This window comes from Geotrypetes seraphini, chromosome 2, assembly GCF_902459505.1.
Source record: "Geotrypetes seraphini chromosome 2, aGeoSer1.1, whole genome shotgun sequence".
Lineage (NCBI taxonomy): Eukaryota > Metazoa > Chordata > Amphibia > Gymnophiona > Dermophiidae > Geotrypetes > Geotrypetes seraphini.
This window is the reverse complement of record NC_047085.1, coordinates 367973228-367992321: the sequence shown is the minus strand read 5'-3', so window position 1 is coordinate 367992321 and position 19094 is coordinate 367973228. Positions and strand designations below refer to the sequence as shown.

The 19094-nt window shown below is 41.9% G+C and overlaps 1 protein-coding gene across 1 annotated transcript in view; it reads right to left on the bottom strand.

The window, feature by feature from the left end:
• NPSR1 (neuropeptide S receptor 1) overlaps positions 1-19094 on the bottom strand; it is a 271780-nt gene that overhangs the window by 44695 nt on the left and 207991 nt on the right. The window contains exon 5 of the mRNA XM_033932853.1: positions 17907-18108. Within this exon, the coding sequence (XP_033788744.1) occupies positions 17907-18108 (202 nt within the window). The remainder of the gene's footprint in view (positions 1-17906; positions 18109-19094) is intronic.

Sequence of the window (19094 nt, the reverse complement as noted above, 5' to 3'; positions counted from 1 at the left end):
TAAGGTTTAGTTTAGTTTAGACAATGGAGTGTTAACTGACTTGCCCAGGGTCACAAGGAACAGTGCTGGGCTTGAACCTGCAACCTCAAGGTGCTGAGGCTGCAACCCTAACTACTAGGCCCCTCGTCCACTCCTCCATTTACTAAATAAATTATATGCTAAGGCTTGTTTGATTGACAGTTGTCACTCATATTTATGATCTTTTCCACCTTCAGAAGTTTTGGAATGGCTTACATCCTTTCAAAACAAACTTTTAAATCGAGGCACCTTTCCAGATATTTTGGGAGTGTCCTGAGCTTTATTTTAACTCAGAGAATTATGAGGCAGCTAAACCCATTGAACTAGCAGCCAATATTATCAAACTGGACTCTGAGTTTATTTATTTCTTTATTTTAAGTTTATTAAAGAAAGCTTGTTTAAGGATTACAAAGTTCGATTGTTCTCAGGCCAGTTATTCTTTTATAGAATCCACACTACCACCAGCACATTCCTGAGGCAGAAATGCCAGGAGTGTATTCCATATACTCTATGGGGGAAATATTCTTCTTTCACAACCTCTATTAAGTTAGCAAATTCACAGATGAAAACAGATTGGTTAATACTTTTTCTATGCTCTTTCTACAACCACGTGCTATCTATCATGGAGACTGCTTTCTTCACATATACACAAGAGCAGAAAAAGGGGGGTGGTTCAGCCTAGTGGTATAACAATATTGAGAGACGTCCGAGGCAATGGTACCCCGCCCCTGTACTCTTCTCTGCCCCACCCCCTTTTGCTGTGCGCACGTCCCTTCCCTTTCTTGTACTTCTTTAATGTTCCTGGTATAAACAGCAACCTCAACTTGCTGCTTGCACCAGCATAGGCTCTTCCTCTGAGGTCACTTCCTAGGCACAGGTCCAGGAAGTGACATCAGATGATGAGTCGATGCTGGCGAAAATATTAAAGAGGTACGAGGGAAGGGAAGGGGTGTGTGTACGCGCAGTAGTGGGGAGGGTGCGGGAAAGGAGCGGGGGGTGGAAAAGAGGATGGGTGCCAGCGTCCAGCTAAGACGGCACCCAGGGCAGACTGTCCCCCGCCCCAGCCTCCTGTGACTGGCGAAGGTGCAGAACCATGAATAATACTGAATATTAACATATATAGGAACTCTATGACCGTCAGAGCAGCGCAGAGCATTCAGCATGCCAGCCAGCGCCAAAAACCTCTTGCCCGGTTTTGTAAAAAGAGGTAGGGGATTATTTTTAGGAAACAAATAAAAGCATTTGTTTTGTGAAGTTTTATTAGGAGATGAGATTGTTTCTGACTAAAAATGATAAATTAGGATGGTGTAGTATGTTACTCTGTTAATTTAATGTATATTAGAATGTGTGGATGTGTTTCTATTGATTTTATTTAATTGTGTGTCTAGGTTATGTTTAGCGCCCTCTTTTACTAAGCTGTGGTAGAGGTTTCTACTATGACCCTGGAGCGCTAAATGTTCCGATGCTCATAGAATTCTATGCATTTAGCACCTGGGCTGTGGTAGAAACCTTCACTGCGACTTAGTAAAAAAGGTCTAAAAGTTTTATTATGAATATTTTAAGTACTTTGGGAAAAGCAGAATATAAATTATATTACATTACAGCTTCATTTATATTCCACAATAACCTAAAAGGTTCAATGCGTGTCACAATAAGATATTCCAGCTCAAATCAGGTACTGAGAACATACAAAGCCAGAAGTATACGTAACCACTTACAGTGAAAGATTTAATCATTTAAATACCACTTAAATAGAAAAAGTATTTAAGCATTTTTTAAATACTCATATTTCACTGTTTGTTTCCAGCCTATTTTCTGTTGGCAAAACATTCCAAATCTTTACAGATTGTTAAGAGATCTTAAGAGAGTGAACATATTTGTATCTAATATCATCAACAGATGGGTAATTTAGCTTTAACTGACCATTTGTATGAAGACTTTTCTCAGAGGAAGAAAATGAGAGAATCCGTGATTGGCAAAGATGCAGAACCATGAATAATACTGAATATTAACATAGAATTTAAATAGGGTTCGTGCTTTGTAGGAAGCCAATGCAGTTGTCTCAAAAATGGGGTTCCTCTTTCCCATTTGTTTGCTTGGCAGATCAATCTAGTTACAATATTCTGCAGTGTCTGTAGCCTCCTGCTTAATATCCTTGAGCAACCAGCATAAGGTAAATTATAATAATCCATGGACCTTCACAGCAAAACTCAAATTGCTGACCAACTGACTTTCCCGCCAAAATTCAAATTGGTGGAATGCCCTGTTCCCAGTCAGGTCAGTGAACCCACTATTTACAAAGTCAAACTGCAGACTTCAGAACATACCCTGAAGAAAGCCACAGCATGGTGGTTGAAACGTCGGTTTCTACTAGACAAGATGCAACAAGACCCAGAAACCTACATCGAGTATAATAATCCAATTTGCTAATATATAAGGGCATGGACTATTAAACTCAGCTGAGTAAAAGAGAAATATTTTCGTATTCTGTGCAATTGCCTCAGTTTCCATAAAATTTGCTTAGTCAATTGAGCAACATGACACTTAATATTCAACATAGGATCAAAAGAAATGCCAAGCACCTTCAGAGTTGTTTCATTTTACATACACACATAACAAATAAGCAATACAGTTAATGGCAAATGGAACAACTTGTCTTTTAAATTGGATAGTAGCTATGACTCTCTCATAGACGTTCTAAAACACTAATGTATTGAGGTCCTAGCAATTGCTTTGATTTAAAGCAAGGGTGTCCAACCTGTGGCCTAAAGGCCGCAGGTGGCCCAGTGAAGTATTTTGTGGGGCCTGGTCGAGGGCGATGCAATGTTTTCCTCTGCTGCCCCCTGGGTGTTTACCATCTTGCCGGATCCCTCCTCTGTCTTGCTGCAGCGTTTGCGCGGCCCCAGAAACATTTTTTTCAGCCAATGCGGCCCAGGGAAGCCAAAAGGTTGGACACCCCTGATTTAAAGCATTGCAGCTTTGAGTATACTATAAGAACATAAGAATTGCCTCTGCTGGGTCAGACCAGAGGGGTCCATCGTGCCCAGCAGTCCGCTCCCGCGGCGGCCCCCCATGTCTATGACCTGCAAGTGATCCTTCACCTAAATCGTTTATTCCCTTTTCATTTACTATCCTGTATAGTTACCCTCTATCTGTACCCTTCAATCCCCTTCTCCTTCAGGAAGTCATCCAATCCCTTTTTGAAACCCAATATTGTACTCTGTCCTATCACCTCTTCTGGGAGCGCATTCCAGGTATCCACCACCCTCTGAGTGAAGAAGAACTTCCTAGCATTCATTCTGAATCTGTCTCCTTTCAATTTTTCTGAATGCCCTCTTGTTTTTGTCCCCCCCGCTAGTCTGAAGAATCTGTCCCTCTCCACTTCTCTATGCCTTTCATGATTTTATAAGTTTCTATCATGTCGCCTCTAATTCTCCACTTCTCCAGGGTAAAGAGCCCCAGCTTCTCCAGCCTTTCAGCATATGAAAGGTTTTCCATGCCCTTTATCATCCTTTTCGCTCTTCTCTGGACCCTCTCGAATGTCACCATATCCTTCTTAAGGTACGGCGACCAGTATTGGACGCAATACTCCAGATGAGGGTGCACCATCGCTTGATACAGTGGTAGAATAACTTCTTTCATTCTGATAGTGAAACCCTTTTTGATAATGCCCAACATTCTGTTCGCTTTCTTTGAGGCCACTGCACATTGCGCCGCCGGCTTCATTGTTTTATCCACCAATACCCCAAGTCTTTTTCTAGGTTGCCTTCCCCCAGTACCCTCCCTCCCATCATATAGTTGTACATTGGGTTCCCTTTCCCTATGTGCAAGACTACATTTCTCTACATTGAAGCTCATCTGCCATCTTTTTGCCCACTCACTCAGTTTGTTCAGGTCTCTGTAGTTCTTTGTATTCCTCAACAGTTCTGACTCTACTGGAGAGTTTTGTGTCGTCCACGAATTTTATAACTTCGCACTTCGTCCCTGTTTCTAGGTCATTAATGAATATATTGAACAGCAGTGGTCCTAATACTGACCCCTGTGGGACACCACTCGTGACCCCTTTCCAGTCAGAGTAGTGTCCCTTTACTCCTACCCTCTGTTTCCTGTCCACCAGCCAATTGTGCACATCCCCTACCACCCCGTGGCTCCACAGCTTTCTTAGTAGGCGCTCATGAGGTACCTTGTCAAAGGCTTTTTGGAAATCCAGATATGATGTCTATGGGGTCACCCTTGTCCAATTGTTCGCTTATCCCCTCAAAGAAATGCAGTAGGTTTGTTTGGCATGATCTTCCTTTACAGAATCCATGCTGGCTTGTTCTCATCAGATTATTTTTTTCTAAATTATTTTTTTCTAAATACTTTCCTTGATCAATGATTCGGCCATCTTCCCCGGAACTGAGGTTAAGCTCACCAGTCTGTAGTTCCCTGGGTCGCCTCGCGATCCCTTATTGAACATAAGAATAGCCCTACTGGGTCAGACCAATGGTCCATGGCTTCCTCTCTGTCTTTCTCAACAGCAGACTATGGACTTTTCCTCCAGGAACTTGTACAAACTTTTTTTTTTTTTAAAATCAGCTACATTAACCATTCTTACCACATCCTCTGGCAACACATTCCAGAGCTTAACTATTCTCCGAGTGAAAAAATATTTCCTCTTATTGGTTTAAAAAGTATTATTCTGTAACTTCATTGAGTGTCCCCTAGGGCCCCTTTTACTAAGGTGCGCTAGCGTTTTTAGCGCACGCACAAGATTAGCATGCTAGCTGAAAAATTACTGCCTGCTTTGTACCCTGTATTTTAGCGTGCGCTAAAACCACTAGTGCACCTTTGTAAAATGAGCCCCTAGTCTTTGTAAATCTTAATGCAGTAAAAAAAAAACCCAAAACAAAACAAAACAAAAAAACCCGATTCACTTTTATCCATTCTACACTATGCAATGATTAGACACCAGACTTGAGAATTGGTTTACCCAGGGCATCCTAATGCTGCTATAAGATTCAGCTCGTTTTCCTTATTTGCATGAGCATAACATTAATTTATCATTTTTGACTGGTTTGTTTGCATCAATGTTTATAATGTCAACATTTTATCAAAGCTTCAATGGGGTATATACTCAGCTGGCAGTAGTTGGTGTCTTAATAAATACTGACAGCTGTGGGCAAAATTAGTCCCAGATATTCAGAACCAGGCCATATGTGGATACCATGTCTGGGGAGAGTGTGGCGCAGTGGTTAAAACTACAGCCTCAGCACCATGAGGTTATGGGTTCAAACCCATGCTGATCCTTGTGACCCTGGGTAAGTCACTTAGGCCCAAATTCTGTAACCAAAGCCTAATGTTAGACACCTATTTTGGGGGCACCCAACTAGATAGGCGCCTATCTAAATTGAATAACAAGCCCAATTAAGCTTTTTAATCAGCACTAATTGAAACTTAGGTGCCTATCAAGAAAGAGCGATTCTGTAACAAGGCGCCTCTAAAAATTTAGGCGGCCCTCAAAAAAATAGGCGCTATGCATGTTAGGCGTGGGCGTGGCTTCATGTTAGGCGCCTTGTTACAGAATCGCTGCTCTTAAGTGCTTAAGTGCTCGCATGGGCGCCTAACTTTTAGCTGTGCCTAGAGCTGGCCTATTTCTTGGGCACCTCCAAAATAGGTACCGCTCAGTGTGATTCTTGAAATAGCACCCAATTTGATATGAATCGTGCTGAATGGTGCCTAATTCGGCACCTACCTTTTGGGCTCTTCTTATAGAATTTGCCCTTAATTCCTCCATTGCCCCGGGTACATTGTGAGCCTGCCAGTACAGACAAGGGACCAGGGCGAGACGCAGACAGAAAGAATTACAGACAGACAGGGGGCCAGAGAGACAGAAAAAAAGACAGACAGACAGCCAGGGGCCAAAGAGAGAGAGACAGCAGCCAAGCAGACAGAGAGACAGACAGAAAGAAAGACAGACAGACAGACAGACAGCGGCTAAGGAGACAGAAAGAAAGACAGACAGACACATCTATTCTAGCACCCGTTAATGTAACGGGCTTAAAGACTAGTGAATAAATAAATAGCTAGATTTAGTTGGTTAAATGCTGACTGCCAGAGCTTGCTTCCCCTCTTTTCATCACGCAGTGCTGCCAAGCAGCGCAAGCTAAATGTCAAGCCGTCCAAGCGCAGCTGGATAAAATGGGGATGGGGGGGGGGTAGTAGGCTTGTATAACTTCACTTTCTCCCAAGGGATTCAGAATGGGGTAACATTTCAGGAGACTGATTCTAAATGCACTGGATGGCAAGGCTTCAGGTTTCTGTTCAGTGTATTTTTTTCACCCCGACAGAGCTTTTGGCACTAGTTCTTCTACATTGTTCCCATTCTTGTCCTTAAATGCAAGAACTACGACAAAACTTCATACTTATAAAAGCCTATAACAGATTACAAATGATCTTCATACAGTAAAAATGTTCTTAAAAAAACAACAAACAACTATGCCTGTAGTTATTGCTAAAAAGGACAAATAAGCAGTAAAATGGATTTCAGTTGGCAACAAATTCTATATTTTTATGGATAGAGAAAATGAAAACTCATAGAAAGCATGAAATCTTTTACAAAAGTAATACAAAAGTAGAGGCTTAAGACTTAGGGCTCCTTTTACAAAGGCTTGCTAGCGGGGTTAATGCGCGTGACTTTTCATCACGCGCTAACTCCCACGCTGGCCAAAAACTACCGCCTGCTATTACGCGCGTTAAACTGCTAGTGCACCTTTGTAAAAGGAGCCCTTAGATAAATTATTAAATTCTAATAATCATACAGAAAAACATAAACTCTCAGACAAACATCCTCCCAATGCCTTAAAAACTAAACCCAAATCTATATAAATATACCAAAATGGAACTTTATTCTGCCAGAGATTGAATATAGAGTTATTTATTCTATAACCTCGGGGTCTTCAGCATGTCGGCTGAGTCACCAGACCCAAGCCAGCTGGTCTCTTTATTAGACCCATTGGTTAGCGCTATTTAGTTGTTGTTTTTTTTCTTTTCAATATTTCCTTTTCTTTATAAGCACTTCCTTTTGAACAGTGACAGAACAATGATCACTTGGTCCTCAGCGAAAGTTTTCCAACACAAGCTCATGATACTACCCTGTTCTGCAAAACCAGATGCACAATCCAAATACAAAACTGTTTCTCTTCTTTTGTTGTCTGGGGGGACGGAGTAGTGGGTTCTCATCATAAGGTTTAGCTATTTTTCCCATCCTTTTCCTTTCCTTAATGCTTCTCCAGTTTTCTCCATCTCTCTCTCTCCCCCTTACCACCTTGCTTGCCAATATTCATTCATTTCACTACTCAGTTTGCTTGTCTTTATCTCTACAGTATCTTTCTGCTGTCTGTATTTTTACTTATCCTATTTTGTCCATCTTTCATGTGTTTCTTGTAATCTTCACCTTCTTGTTTTTCTCCATAACTTTCTCTTACACTCTTGGTATTTTTTTCCCTACCTTTTCCGCTTTCAGTGAAATGCAACGTCTCTTTTCACTCCCTTCCCATATTATCTTCTCCGTCTCCTTTCTCAGTTTCCCTTCTCCAGCAGGGCACTCCAGCTACACTTACCCTACCTTGTTGCTATCTGTCTGTAGATCCACTCATCCCCCAATACTTTCCATCCTCTTATCACTCTCCTTCAGTATTTCCTCTCTCAACAACTCCCCAGCTGATTTCTTCATCAAACCTACCATTGGGGGGAGGGGGGAATGAAAAGAATAAAGATTCTTGCTTTTTTTTTGGACATGCAGCTACGTGACTCCTAAAAGCTGGTCCCGTTTTTGCCAGATGCTGCCCTCACAAAAAAGATAAATGGAGCTTGTGGTTTTAACCCGCTGGTTAAAACCATGGGCTCGCTGGGCGGGAAAGGGTAAGAGAGTAAGATATTGGGGGGAGGGGGAGACTGTTAAAGACATCACATGATGCTTCATCAATTATAAGTAATTAGGTATTCAAGGTACTCACTGTGAAATTAACTTCAGAGAAATCGATCACATCAATAGTAATAGACTCAGTTTTCTGAGTCTCTGGTGGTGTTGCTGAGGACTATGAGTGATTGACTGAGAACATAAGAATTGCCATACTGGGACATTCTTATTTCGGAGCCCAGTATCCTGTTTCCAACAGTGGCCAACCCAGATCCCAAGCACCTATCTATCTCCCAAGAAGTAAGATTTTATGCTGCTTATGCTAGGAATAAGCAGTGGATTTCCCCAAGCCATCTCAATAATGTTCTATGGCAGTATCCCGCAACCCTTTTAACTCGGTGGCACGGTTCGGTGGCACAGTAAACTCCGGGATGTGGCTGGAGGGCACCTGGAAATGTGCAGATGTCAATGTGATGATGTCATATGTATGCATGATGTCATCATGTTGATGTCAGTGCATGCGCGAAGGTCCTCCAGACAGGGCCCTGAGCCGCCAGTGGGGTAGGAGATGCACGGAGAAGAGGAGAGGCACCGGCAAGGAGAAGAGGTGCGGATGCCAGCTGACTGCTTATAGGACGTGCCTCTTGCTGTGAAATAATTATAAATCAACACCAAAGTACTTAGTGAGAACTGATCACAAACTAGCTTAGTTAGTAACACGGGAGCTTCAGAATACCAGCTGGGTCATAAGACTGGCTGGCTGGACTCCTCATTAATCCCGTTGGTATTTCTTCTATTGGAAATTATTTTATGTATTTTTTTTTTGTAAAAATTTTATTGTTTTATAAACTACAACAGTGTAGTACATTTAATTGAAGACAGAAAACTATTACAGAAATTACACCATTTTTATAATTATATTACCATAACTTTACTCACCCACCTTTCTCTCAATTATTAATAATATAAGACATCTTTATTTATTACATTGGTATGAAGAATTAATATCAATTTCTCAATTACCTCTCCCTCCCCCAACCCCCCACCCCGAATGTGTAAGGAAAAACTTAAAATAAAATGTATATAAACCATTAATGTGAAACAGCAAATAAAGCTGATCGGAGTGCTACGTGAGGTCATCGCCACTTTTTTTATTTTGTGTATTGTTTTTGGTTTCTTCTTAATTTCTTATAACTTAACTAGTCTTATAGCCCGTTACATTAACTGGTGCTAGAATATATGTGTGTGTGTCTGTCTTTATTTTTTTTTCTCTCTCCTTAGCCACTTTCTGTATTTCTGTCTGTCTTTTTTTTTTTTTTTCCCCTTGGCTGTCCACTACCACCCCTTGCCTGCTCCCCCTGTCCATTCTCCCTTCCTTTTACCTCCCCTGTGTCCTCCACCACCCCATCACTGCTCACCTTATCCAGCAGAAGCCCTTCTCCCTTTGTTTTACCTCCCCCTGTCCATCATCACCTCCTTCCTGCTCCCCCTGTCCAGCAGTAGGCCTGTCTTCATTTTTCTGCCCCCCTCCCTGTTCATCAGCACCTCTTCCCCTGTCCATCAACCCCTTTTCTGCTCCTCCATTTCCGTGTGTTGTAGCATTTCCCTCCCACCCCACTTCCCTGTGCAGTATTTTCCTCCCACCCATACCTTCCTCCTGAACTCCATGCCCTACTTATGTTAAAATGCTTTCTGGGTTTGGCTGCCGCGGCCTGCAGCCACCAACAGCCACCGCGGCCAGCAGCTGCCGTGGCCGACATCCGACTCGGGCCGCCGCGGTCAACATCCGCCTCGGGGGGGGGGGGAGGAAGAGAGAGAGAGAGCTTCGGGCGGCCAGCAGCCGCCGCGGCTGACATCCGTCTCGGGCCGCCGACAGCCGCCGCGGCCGACATCCACCTCGGGGGGAGGGAGAGAGAGAGCTTTGCGCGCATGCGCACTCCTATCTGCGGTGCCCTACAGCTCACAGAAAACCGGCGCACGCAGATGGGAGTGCGCATGCGCAGCCTAGCATTTTATTATATTAGATGTTAAAATTTTCTTCTTCTTACATACTTTCTTTTGTATATTTTATATATTTTTCATAAATTAAACTGTTCATTACATTTAATATTTATAGAGCATATACTTAGCTTGCTCTACAGCTAAACCTACACAAAGGTGTAACTGGAGAGCAAGCTAATAAGGATATCTTGCTGTGAAAGGCATGTCCTGTAGGCAGGCCCTCGCCTCTCCTTGCCGGCATCTTGCGGCACACCCAGAATCTCGATGTGTCACACTGCAATACACAGGCCTATGGACTTTCCTTTTAGGAATTTATCTTTGAACAAAACCACAAAAAAGAAAGCCTTCACTGGCGCAAGAATCCCCTATTCTGTGCATGGAACGGAGATTTCTCAAATGTGGCCACTTCAGATAACGCTCAATCTAATCTAATCTAATCTAATCTAAACCTTAAGTTTATATACCGCATCATCTCCATGAGTATGGAGCTCGACACGGTTTACAAGAACTTAAAGTAGTAGGTAGAGAGGAAGAAAAAAAAGGATTACATGAATTTATAGGAAGAAGGGGGGGAAAAGGGGGTGAAGGATAGAGTTACAATTTGCTGAAAAGCCAGGTTTTCAGTTGTTTGCGGAATAACTGAAGGGAGCTCAGGTTCCGCAACGGGGAGGTGAGGTCGTTCCAAAGACCTGTGATTTTGAAGAGAAGGGATTTTCCCAGTTTGCCTGCATAGTGGATGCTGCGTAGGGAGGGGAAGGCTAGTTTATACCTTTGGGCAGTTCTGGAGGAGTCAGGACTGGAGGAGTTGAAAGACAGTGGGATAAGAGGAGGGAGGATGCCATGAATGATCTTAAAAGCCAGGCAGGAACATCTGAAATGGATTCTGGGGATTATTGGGAGCCAGTGAAGTTTGGTAAGGAGTGGGGAGGCATGGTCAGATTTGTGTTTTGAGAAGATCAGTTTGGCTGCAGTATTCTGGATTAGCTGGAGTCTTAGAAGACTTTTTTTTGATACATGAAATCGAAGAAAGAAGTTCCAAGGGAGCATACAAAAGAGATGAAAAGTCTTAACACAGTTCCAAAATAGTTTAGAATGCATTGGAGAAATTGATACCAATCAGTTTTTCTCTTGGTACCTAAGACAAGCAAACTAGATCCCAACAGACCAATGATATATTGACAGACCCAGAAAATGTCTGGATTTAATTGAAGAGATTTTAAGTCTGGGCCAAACACACATCAGCTTCATATCAGACATCAGATTCTTTATAGATGTCAAAAATGATAAAGCAGCTATTTTGATACTCGCTCTGTTGCAACTAACATAGAACCACTTTGCAGCAGCCTTCCCCAAGTATGTGATATAGCTGCATGCTACAGGTTCTTTTTAAATACTTTTCCTGGACCATCAATCCAAACAATATCATACACGTCCAGGGTGGGGTGGGAATATTTTATGATTTCTTTTGCTTATGAATAACTGTTGGGTATAAGGGAGGGGGATATTTGATGCGAGTTAGAATTTGATGATATATTAAGTAATGTTAAAGTATAAATGATTGTATTATATGTTACATTTATTGTGAGTTTTAAAAATGAATAAAGATTAACAAACAATATCATGGGGTTAATAAATTTCATTCTGACCTCCATATACTTCATTCCCTCCTCTAATAACATATTTCTACATACTATAGGGATGCTGCATGGATCAGGATAGTAACACAGTACATGATGACAGATAAAGATTGGAACCGTCTATTTAGTTTGACCTATAATCACATGCATTACAATTTCATGACTGAATTGTCTTTTTTTTTTCTTTGTTTCTTCTGGACCACAAACCTTAGAAGCCCGCTCGGTACTGTCCTCAGGTTGTAACTTCAGGAGTTGCCTTTGAAGCTTACTCCAGCCTATCCAACCATCCTATCCTAACCAATAATAATTTGAAATAAAATATATCCTTATTGCTTCCCCATTCTCCAATCCAAACTTTCTTCATACGAGTTCAGAAATATTTGTCTAATAAAAAGTGATTCATGAGTCACAGTTGGAATAACATTTATCATAGTTATTTGCATAATTAAGGCAATGGAATGCAAACAGAGGATAATATTTTGATTAGTCATTTGTAATAACAGGTGTTATTTTTTTTTTTAAACTCAGCATGTGGAAAGTGGTGTTAAATGCAGATTGTTTTGTGTCTAAAAAAAATAAAATTATACTTGACAAGGTACTTTTCCTATCATTCTTTTTGGAGTCTGTCTATATTTTGTGGTTACAAAAGAAGAGAGAGTGAATTAGGCAGACAAAAACTAGGGCAGAGAGTAGGCGCCAAGAAAAAGAAGGAGAGATAAGACATCACAAAAAAATAGCACTATAAGGGAAGCTATGACTTTTTAGGCTCGGGACCATACTGCTGAACTCTCCCGAGGCAGAATTCATCTTAGGTGCAGACTGGACCCAAAAGTAGGATGTGCAGCCATCAGTTCATTAGTATTCTTGAGCGAAATGGTGTGGTGGCCATGTTAGTCCACTTTCCAAGGTAATATAAAGAAATAAAACAAAGAGCAAACGTAGTAAGGTGATACCTTTTTTATTGGACTAACCAAATGCATTTTACGATGAACTTTCGAAGCTTTTCGTAAGCTCGTCATAAAGTGCATTGAGTTAGCCCAATAAAAAGGTATCACCTTTTTTCCTTTTGGTTTTTGTTTATTTCTTTATATTAGTATTCTTAAAAGACTAACTTCTAATATTCTGCCCATGGCAGTCAGCATTTTTCAAAAGCCAGCTACTGTGGGCTTTAATAATAATAGCAGTTTATATACCGCAGTATCGTGAAGTTCTATGCGGTTTACAAAATATTAAAAGAAGGTACAAATTGATTGAACTTAAGAGAGGTGTAAGAGAGAGATTAATAGGTCAGGAAAACCGTTGTTGAGGAGAAAGGGAAATATGGGTCAGTTGTCTAGATACTTCAGGAACAGGTATGTTTGTAGGTGCTTCCTGAATTCCTCATAAGTAGTGGGCGAAAGCAATTGATCTAGTTCATTACCCCATAATGCTGCTTGATGTGAGAGAAGGTGTTCATGGTGTTTTTTCTGTTTACAATCTCTGACTGGGGGGGGGGGGAAACGAAGTTCGAATGTGAGCTTCTTTTGTGTTTGTTTGCTGAGAAGGAGAAAAGGTCAGTTATGTAATTAGGGGCTAGTCCGAATAGTACTTTGAAGCAGAAGCAGGCGAATTTGAACTTTACGCGTGCTTCCATACTCAGATATTCAGTGTCGGTATCTGGATACTGGCTGGCACTGAATATCCAGATACAGCTTAGCCAACACTATTTAGGAGAGCCTTTTGATGTCCTAACTGTGGGGGAGATGCACAGATTTTCAGCGTTGTTCTCTACAATGTCAGAAAACACTATGTGGAGCACTGATTTTTTTTTTTGTGACAAATACTCAACACTTTCAGCATGCAAACTAAATGCATGCTATTGGTGTTGAGCATTGGTCGCTAGGGGCTCAGAATGGTCCTGGCGCATGCCTACTACTAGAGCTATGCGGTAGACACAGCTCTTGTGTACATGCCCAATGAATGGGGGTAGGGGGATGGGCGAACAGTCCAGGATGAGTGCAGCACATTCATGCAGCAGAAAATGGTGCAGGGAGGTATGCTGTAATGCCATGCTTCTTCCTGTCCTGTGCTAAGAGGCTTTTGTGTAGAAGCCCAGCTGCAAAAGTCACCCTGCCCTAACAGCTAAAACTTACTAACAGCTCCAGAACTATCAGTAAGTTTTAGTCATTAGGACGGGGGGGGGGGGGGGGTGAGGTTGTGAGCCAGTTTTCTGTGAATGAGACAGAATTCCTAATTAGCTAATTTTAATATAAACAACCCCCCCCCGACAGCCCCACTCTAAAAAGAGTTCTCTCCTGTCAAGCCTGACACCCCCCTCCCTGACATCCCAACCTACCCCTCCACATCCCCCTGTAACTTGCATCTTGGGATGCGCTGGGAAGGACCTAAGATCCTAGCGCACCTTCGTTAAAGGAGCCCCAAGTCTCGGTAGAGGTTTCTACCATGGCCCGTGGCGCTAAATGCTCCGACACTCGTAGGAATTCCTATGAGCGTCAGAGCAGCGTCTGAGCATTTAGCACCCTGGACTGCAGTAGAAACCTCTACCGTGGCTTAGTAATAGGAGGGTTAGTTTCACCGTTGTTACAATTACCCATCCATAGCTTAAAGAACTTTAAATAAATAACTCTCAAATTTACCCCCTCTTTTACTAAGGCGCCCTTCATGATTTAGCATGCGCTAAACGCTAACGCATCTATAGAATATAATGGACGCATTAGCATTTAGCTCACGCTAATATTTAGCGCGTATTAAATCAGCTACTGCGCCTTAGTGAAAAGACCCCTTAATTTTTTTGTTGGTTTTGCAATTTTATAATTTCAATTATAATGTACCCTGAAAAACATTTGCTCCACTTAAGAACATAAGAACACAAGCAATGCCTCCACTGGGTCAGACCTGAGTCCATCGTGCCCAGCAGTCCGCTCACGCGGTGGCCCAACAGGTCCAGGACCTGTGCAGTAGCCCTCTATCTATACCCCTCTATCCCTTTTTCCAGCAGGAAATTGTCCAATCCTTTCTTGAACCCCAGTACCGTACTCTGCCCAATTACGCCCTCTGGAAGCGCGTTCCAGGTGTCCACCACACGCTGGGTAAAGAAAAACTTCCTAGCATTCGTTCTGAATCTGTCCCCTTAGTGTGCTGGAACTTAAAGAAGTTTGAGAGACGCCTGTTTGTAGCACTGGTATTTGTGCCCAACTTTTAGGCACGAGGATATATACCAACTGAAACATGGTGTAAATCCTCATACATAAACTAGGTGCAGAACCCCCAAATTCTATACTAGTACAAACTGATATGCAATCCCTTCAGGGTTTAGGACCTTTTGGTGGAACTCTCTGAGCATGTATCATAAATTTGAATCTTATGCATATGAGAAAAACATGATTTCTCGACTCTCCACAAACATGGTGCAAAATAAATCACCTTGGTCATTCTTAGACTCATATGTTCATTCTAACCAGTAGACACTTCTGCCTCTCTATCTATCTATCTCTCTCTTTTTCTTTTTCTCCCTCTTTCTTTCCCTCTCTCTTATTTCACTCTCCCTGCTTTTCTGCCTTTCATATATCTTCTATTAGCAGTTACACATACCTTAGATTCTTTTTATTAATCTGGTTGTAAGTAAATGATTATAGATATGGACTTTTTCTATACCATTGTGTCTTATTCAGATTTTGTGTGTTTGAACTGCTTTCTGTAAATTTCTTATAATATTCAATAAAAACTATTGAACTAAAAAAAAAAAAAAAAAAAAAAGGACTGTTGCTGTAAAAGATAACGTGGCTATTCATAGAAAAATTGAGAACATGGAGAACTTTAATAGAAGGCTAAATGTCAGAATCCTTAATTTTCCTAAGTCCTCTGGGATGCTGTCTTATGATATGTTTAAAGCTTACTTGGTGGCTTCAGACTGTATACCTCCGCTTAATAAGATATACTACTTGCCAAGTTAATCTTCCCAAGATTTAATGGGAAAGGCAGAATGCTCAATCTTCTCAAATTGACTTACAAAACATTTCAGCTATCCCGGAAGAATCCATTTTGGATACCTCTATTAGAACAACACTCTTGGTATCATTTATCTTCCAGCAAGATTTGGGGCTCCTTTTACAAAGGGCGCGCTAGGGCCTTAATGCGGAAATAGCACGCACTAGCCGCTACTGCATCCTTTTGAACAGGCGGTAGATTTTTGGCTAGCGTGCGCTAATCTGGTGCGTGCATTAAAAATGCTAGCGCATCTTTGTAAAAGGAGCCCTTAGAGGCATTTTATGAAACAATATTTTCATTCCTCAAGAAATTTATTCCACAGTAAGAGGATCTGGGTCTACCATGAAGACCACACAAGATAGGAGAAAACAATTTCTTCACCTACGGCAGGAGACCAAATCCCTAGGGGGCTTCATTTTGTTAGCATATCCTTGCAAATGTGTTGTGAAATACCTTCAAGTGATATATGTGTTTTTCATTCCAGAGCAGCTGAAGGCTTTCCTGGAGCTAGAAAGAATTGCCCCATAAGGACCGAGTGATTAACAGAAAAAAATGCAGAGCCGAGTGTTAAGCCTATTTCCTATATTATTATTTCCTTTTTTCTCATGGTATCTTCTCAGCTTTTCTGCTAATCTCCCCCTAACAAAATGATGGTCTAAGGAATGTTTAAATATTATTCCTAATATTAATATTATGATGTGAAATAACATTATACTTATTGTTTTTCTGTAAACAAGATTTTTTCTTGCAAAAAAATGTTGAAATTAATAAATAAAGAAATAATAATAAAAAAAATTATATACTAGTATGTGACCCACCCATTCTACCTTTTCAACTGCACAGTATAACATCTCTCTCCTCTCCTTTCTGTGGTATGGCATCTCTCTCTCCCCTCCTTCCATTCCCTTCCATTCTGTGGTCTGGCATCTCTCTCTCTCTCTCCTTCCCATTCCAGTGGTCTGGCATCTCTCCCTTCTTTCGGTCATCTCTCCTCCTCCCAGTGTAACATTTCTCCCTCCCTCCTCTCCACCACTATCATGTCCAACAATTCTCCCTCTTTTTTCCTTTCCCCATATACATCATCTCTCTTTCCGTCTCACACCACACAACTATGTCCAACAATTCTCCGTTCCTTTTCCCTCCCCCTCTGGCAGCATTTCTTTCTCTTCCTTCCCACTACTCCACCTCTGCAGCATCTCTCTTTTCCTCCTTTCCTACCCCCCGCCCCTGAATTTGTCCTTCCCAACTCTCTCCAAGTATGTGCAGTATCTGTCTTCCCAACCACCTGAGGATCTGTCCTCCAAACTTCCAACTCCCTACCCCCTGCATCCAGCCTCTCCCTGTCAGGCTCTGCAAATTGCGATAATTCGCGGGAGCCACTCAGCGCTGAGCAGGAGCATCAAAGCGCGCTCCTGCTCCTTGCCATTGAGCAGCAGAAGAAAGCCGAACCCGCAAGTGAAGAGCCTGACAGGGGTTGGGATAGGAGGGAAGGGGGCTGGGACAGTGCTCGTTGCCACTGAGTGGCAGATGAAAGCCGATCCTAAGAGTGAAGAGCCTGACAGGGGAGGGAGGGAAGGGGGATGGGGCAGTGCCAATTTTGGGGAAGGCCATGGCCCCTGTGCCCCCCTCCCCGTTCCGACGCCTATGTTGTTTGTATATGTTTATAAACAGAGCAAACTCCAAGTAAGTGCACTGTAGATGTCTAAAGAGCTCTTTCACTAAGCTGCAGTGAGCGATACTGCACACTTACCTTAGCTTAAAATGGCCTACTGTGGAATATGTTCAGACTTCCAGTGGTAATTTTCAAATCGGAGTGTGCTATTTACTAAAAAATATTTTTTACATTTTTCTTGGAGGGGGCCTGTCCTGATGGGGAAGGGGGTAGAGCGTGGGCATTCCTATGCCAGTCAGTTAGTGCAGCTCCATTACCGTGTGGTGATCAGCCCAGGATTACTGTGTGAGCCCCCTCCAACTATAAAATGGCCATTACAAAAAAACAGAAAATCAGCCATTTTACTGCTGTGGTAAAAAATGGCCTTAGTGGGAAAAACCTGAGCAAGGATGTACTAACCCCTCTTCTTACCAAGCTTAGTTAAAAGACCCCGAAATGTAGGCACTACTTTATAGAATTATCCTCTAAAAGCCTGAAATTATAATACAAGGAGCCAAAGGAAAGAAAGTGATATACACTTTATGGAAATGTTAAGTATACATCCTCTTTTCCTTCTCTATTGTAAACACGTCTCTGGGAAAATCCTTGAGTAAATGCATATGAAAATCCATGCCATGACATCACAGCTTTAGTTCAAGTCATTATAATATAAAAGTTAAAAAGCATAAATTGCTTCATAGAAGGGTCTTACCTGATAATAATCAAAGGAATGAAATACACCAGGAAAGCAACAATAGTCATGTAAGGTATCCAGTAGGAATCATCAGGCCAGAGCGCCCAGCACTGTACTTCTCCACTGGATAGCTGCCGTTTGCCATATATAATCAGAGTTGGAATTGAAAACAAGAATGACAGGCTCCAGGCAGCTGCAATGAGAACTTTTGCTTGTTTTTCTGCAAAACAAAAGACACACCATCACATATTCTCAATGTTCAAAATGTTTCTGAAGGTAAAAATTAAGACATGCAGCGACTTAATATCCAGTGGATCTCAACCTGCTTAGATAAGGATGCACATTCATTAGTGCACATTCATCTGTTAAGAGTGACTCAAAAAATGTAATGCCAGCAAAATCAATCAATTACATGTACAGTACATTAATTCCCTATTCTATAACTTGGCACTTAAAGTGAGGCTCCAAGTACACTATGTTATAACAGTGGCATAACTGGGAGGACAGAGACAGGGCCTCCCTATATCTGTTAGCCCTCCTCCCCCAAACTCAGCTACTTACCCACCCACTGGTCCTCCACACACTAAAATGGTAGAAACAGAACTAAAGACTGTTTCTCTGGCTGGCAGGACCTTTCCGTATTTAAGATATTCAGTTTGTATTGATATATTTAGGACCTTTTGTCTGCCACGTCATGCTGTTCTGATGCAACTGCCTGTAGGAGGGAAGTGGCAGATCCTCTCTGGCGGTATTCAAATTCAGGTTGAAGCTGCATTTAAGCCCTAGCTCTACCAACTTGTAAAGCACCAATATCTGTTGTCATCCCCTCTATCATCCCCTACCCTTCCCCTACCTGAGCAGTACTGACAGATTCACCCTTTTTTCCTGTGTGTTTGTCTTAATTAGGTTATAAGCTCTTCTGAGCAGGGACTGTCTCTTAAGTGTTTAATGTACAGCATCTGGTACTGCTATAGAAATAATAAATAATAGTAGTAGTAGACAGGTAAGTAGCTGAGAGTGTGTGTGGGAGAGGGGAGGAGGGGAGGACGCGGACCCAAAGGGTCACATCTTGGTCCATTAAGTCCCAGCTATACCACTGTTATAACAGTGTATTTGGAGCTTCACTTTAAGCATCAACTTACAGAATGAGCATGCAAGTGTAGGTGCTATTCTACAAAGTACTCAAAGTCATTTAGGGCTGAATTC